The 3899-nt window shown below is 43.1% G+C and overlaps 2 protein-coding genes across 2 annotated transcripts; both read right to left on the bottom strand.

Moving 5' to 3' along the window:
- Positions 1-321: 321 nt before the first annotated feature.
- LOC145682043 (uncharacterized) lies at positions 322-1257 on the bottom strand. Its single transcript, XM_081753642.1, has one exon. It carries the CDS (start codon positions 1255-1257, stop codon positions 322-324), a length of 936 nt encoding a protein of 311 aa, XP_081609768.1.
- A 1304-nt stretch (positions 1258-2561) lies between these two features.
- Positions 2562-3392, bottom strand: LOC145682042 (uncharacterized). Its single transcript, XM_081753641.1, has one exon. The coding sequence runs from the start codon at positions 3390-3392 to the stop codon at positions 2562-2564; it is 831 nt and encodes a 276-aa protein (XP_081609767.1).
- Positions 3393-3899: the final 507 nt, after the last annotated feature.

Raw genomic sequence — 3899 nt, 5'->3', positions numbered from 1 at the left:
CAAGCACAATTTGGGATTCAGACCACAAATAAATGTTGTCTATCTTGAACTGTAGCACAGGCAGAATTTTATGAAGCAAAGTTGCGAGTACCAATGCTGCACACAATTCTAGACGGGCTAATTTGATTTTCTTTAGCGAAGCTACTCGTGATTTCGCACACAGCAATTGTGTTTTTGTCGGGCCATTTTGATTTGTTGATCGTACGTAGATACATGCTCCATAAGCTGATTCGCTGCTGTCCGCAAACCCACATAGTTCAGTACTGATTGGTTCTCCTTCCACTAAAACGAAACGATCTACTTGAATATCTTTAATGAATGCTAATTGCTGCTGCAAGTGTTGCCATCTTGCGTGAAGTTCTGGCGGTAGTTCATCATCCCATGTGATTGGTCTAACCACAATCTTTGCAGAAAACACTTGTATGTGATTACTACTGGGCTTATCAAGCCTAGTGGATCAAAGATAGTCGCTACCACAGACGCCATCCGTCGCTTGGTGATGCTACTTGAATTTTCAATGATGTCTGCTGGCCGATGTTTAATGAAAAATTTGTCCTTGCCTCGATGCCAGGATAGAACTAATGTGTTGACGCCCTCCACGTCTTGAAACTGGACGGGAAATTCAATTTCTCGATTTTCTGGCGGAATGGCTTCCAACAAAGCTGCACTATTTGAACACCATTTTCGTAAGTTGAATCCTCCCCCCTGAAGCAAAGAAATGAGTTCTGCTTGTAACCTTAAGGCTTTCTCTGTGCTGCTCGCGCCGCTTGCGAGATCGTTCATGAAAAAATCTTCCCTTAATATTTTCGATGCCTGAGGGAACAGATGTGATTTCTCTTCCGCCAGCTGTTGCAAGCATCTTGTAGCTAAGAATGATGACGAAGCCATGCCATAGGTTACGGTCTGAAGCTCGAATGTTCGAATTGGTTCTTCAGATGATCTTCTCCATAGAATACGTTGCAATGATGTGTCATCGGGATGTACTCTAATGGCGCGATACATATTCTCTACGTCAGCCGTAAACGCTATAGGGTGGGCACGAAATCGCAATACAATGGAGAACAGATCTTGCTGCAACGTAGGCCCCACCATGAGAATATCGTTTAGTGACTTGCCACTTGTAGATTTGGCTGACGCATCGAACACCACGCGGACCTTCGTTGTGGTACTACTGGGTTTGAACACGGCGTGATGTGGTAGGTAAAAGGTTGCTCCTTTGTTTTCTTGTCTTAACTGCGATTCTTGAATTTCTTTCATGTGTCCCAGTTGTTCGTATTCCTCAAGAAAATTTACATATGACGTTTGTAGCTCTGGTTGACGCTTCAGTTTCCGCTCCAGTTGTTGTAGTCTAACTGTCGCTTGTTGAAATGAGTCACTAAGTACAGATCTGTCTTCACGTAATGGCAAACGAACCACAAATTTGCCTGTCTCGTCTCGCACGAAATTTTTCTGGAAATGCGTTTCACATGCTGACTCTTCGGTGGTCTGAGGGTTAGTGAACACTTCTTCCAGCTCCCAAAAACGACGTAGTTGATCGTGAAGATTGTTTTCGGTCCTGGTGAAGAATGACGTCACTGGACTGTTACTGTGGCATCCTGATGGGATGCTTCCAGCGATGATCCAACCCAGCTGTGTGTCTTGTAGTACCGGAAGCTATTTTCCCAGCAACTTCCGTTCCGCTTTGAGTATCCTGAAGAATACTTCCGCACCCAACAACAAGTCGATCTTCCCTGGAACGTTGAAAGTGGGATCCGCCAGTGCTATATTCTTCGGGATTTTCCAATTTTTGCAGTCCACTCTTTCCGCCGGTAAATTTCCAGTGATGCGTAGCAACATTGAACAACTGATGTTTGCCTGGTATGACGTCACCATTGACTGTAGTGCGATGTCAACACAAAACCGTGCTTCTGACGCAGCATCGTTTATGCCTTGAATGGGCATGTGTCTTCTATGCTTCTATGCTTCTGGACCAATGTCTCCGAAATGAAGTGGCTCTGGGATGCGCTGTCCAGTAGTCCCCGACATTTAATCCACTGTCCATTGCTGTCCCTAACCTTCACCATGGCCGTGGAGAGTAACACCTGTGACGTATGCAACCCTTTAAGTGTGCAATATGAACCCTGAACATTATCTTGCTCCACTTGGGATCCATTGGGCGTGTTGCTGCTTCTGTTATTCTCTGCCTTTCTTCCCTCTGAAGAAGATGACGCGCTTGATTGTTTATTATAATGCAACAATGTATTATGCTTCTTGCCGCATTTTTTGCACGAACTTGATTTGCATTCGCTTGCTCGATGATTTTCCCGCAGACAGTTAATACAGAGATTATTCTTGCGAACGCACTCATTCTTTTGTTTGTCACTCGCTTTAATAAATGATTGGCATGCAAATATAGGATGAGCTTCCTTGCAAAACTGGCATGCACGAGAAACTGTGGACACATACGCCTTTGTATGATTGCCCTTAACACCCTTTGTTTGCAATTGATGTATTGTTGCCCCCTTTACTTCACTTGTGTTCGCATTCATTGTTTCCAACCCTTGGCATCTTTTCTCCAAAAATTACAGGAATTCGTCAAGCGTGGGAAATGTTGTTTCAGTTTTGTGTAGCTCCCATGCTTTTCTACTGCTACTGTCTAATCGTGACACAAAGTGTTGAATAAGAATGATGTCTAATAGCTGACCATCTGTTTTGAGCGCTTGTAATGCGTTCATGTTGCTTGCCGCGGTGTTTAGAAACTCCCTGAGTTCTGCTGCATTTTCTTTTTGCACCTGACGAATGTTAAGGATCTCATGAATGTACGATGCAGCTATTAGTGGTTTATTTGAGTACCTGTCTGACAGTAATTTCCATGCTACAGTATAATTGGCTTCTGTGATGGGCAGATTTTGTACCAATTTTAGCGCTTCTCCTTTGAAAGATGATCTCAAATACTGCAGTTTTTGAATAGCGGCAATGTCTTTATTATTGTGTATAAGTGATCTGAATGTGTCTTCATAGGGAAGCCACTGTTTGTAATCCCCGTCAAAGTGAGGAATCTCAATCGCGGGCAACTTTATTTGTGTGTGTGTATTTGCTCTTGATGCGTCATGACCTGAAGACTGATTCTTGAGTTCTTGTTTCGACAGAAGAGTTTGCAATTGTGCCTTTACACCGAAATACAAGTTTTCGATTTCTACCCCTGTGTTGTCGGTATCATCCTCTTGTTCAATTTCAATGGCATCTTGTATTTCTTGCAGTTTTAACCACACCCTGTCCAGATGCTCCACCCGTGCTTTAATGTCTTCCACATTTTGTTGAGCTTCATCAAATTCATTTATAAATGTCTGTATGCGCGAAATTTTCCCTTTGTACGCAGCGCGTTGGCGTAACAGGCGTTGTGTCTCACTCATTTCAATTGATTTTATTTAAACAAGCAAGGAAAATACAGGATGAGCCAGATAAATACTTACTGACCTTTGGTTGTAAAGCTGCTGCCTGGATACTGCTCTGCTGCTGCAATCCTGGGCCTGTTCTCTCTGTCTGGATGTGATGTGGCACCACCGCACTGACACCGACGCGCGGGAAATGTTCTACCCGACGCTCACGTACGCCGCCATATTGTTGTTTTTAATGCACTGAATTAATTTGTCCACTAAAACTGTCAACACACTAACTAGTTCTAGCTCCACTCGCGTATCCGGCCCTGGTAGGACCAATGTTTTTGTTATGTTTGGTATGTGTGATTGATGCGCAATAGTTGGAGAGCCACTGTTATTTTATAAACGGAACTGTATTTCCATAGGAGGTTCATCCACGGATACGCGAGTTGAATAATGATGGCATTCGTTTTCAATAGTAATTTATCATATATATAATAAGTTGAATAAAGATATAAGTCAATTAAAGAAATATATGCA

This window comes from Thermobia domestica, chromosome 3 (assembly GCF_964235325.1).
Source record: "Thermobia domestica chromosome 3, izTheDome1.hap1.1, whole genome shotgun sequence".
Taxonomy (NCBI): Eukaryota; Metazoa; Arthropoda; class Insecta; order Zygentoma; family Lepismatidae; genus Thermobia; species Thermobia domestica.
Note: the sequence above shows the minus strand (reverse complement) of the source record. Positions and strands in the feature narration are given on the sequence as shown.

Coding starts and splice junctions, on each gene's coding strand:
- LOC145682043 (XM_081753642.1), bottom strand. CDS start 1,257: ATGAAAGAAATTCAAGAATCGCAGTTAAGACAAGAAAACAAAGGAGCA.
- LOC145682042 (XM_081753641.1), bottom strand. CDS start 3,392: ATGAGTGAGACACAACGCCTGTTACGCCAACGCGCTGCGTACAAAGGG.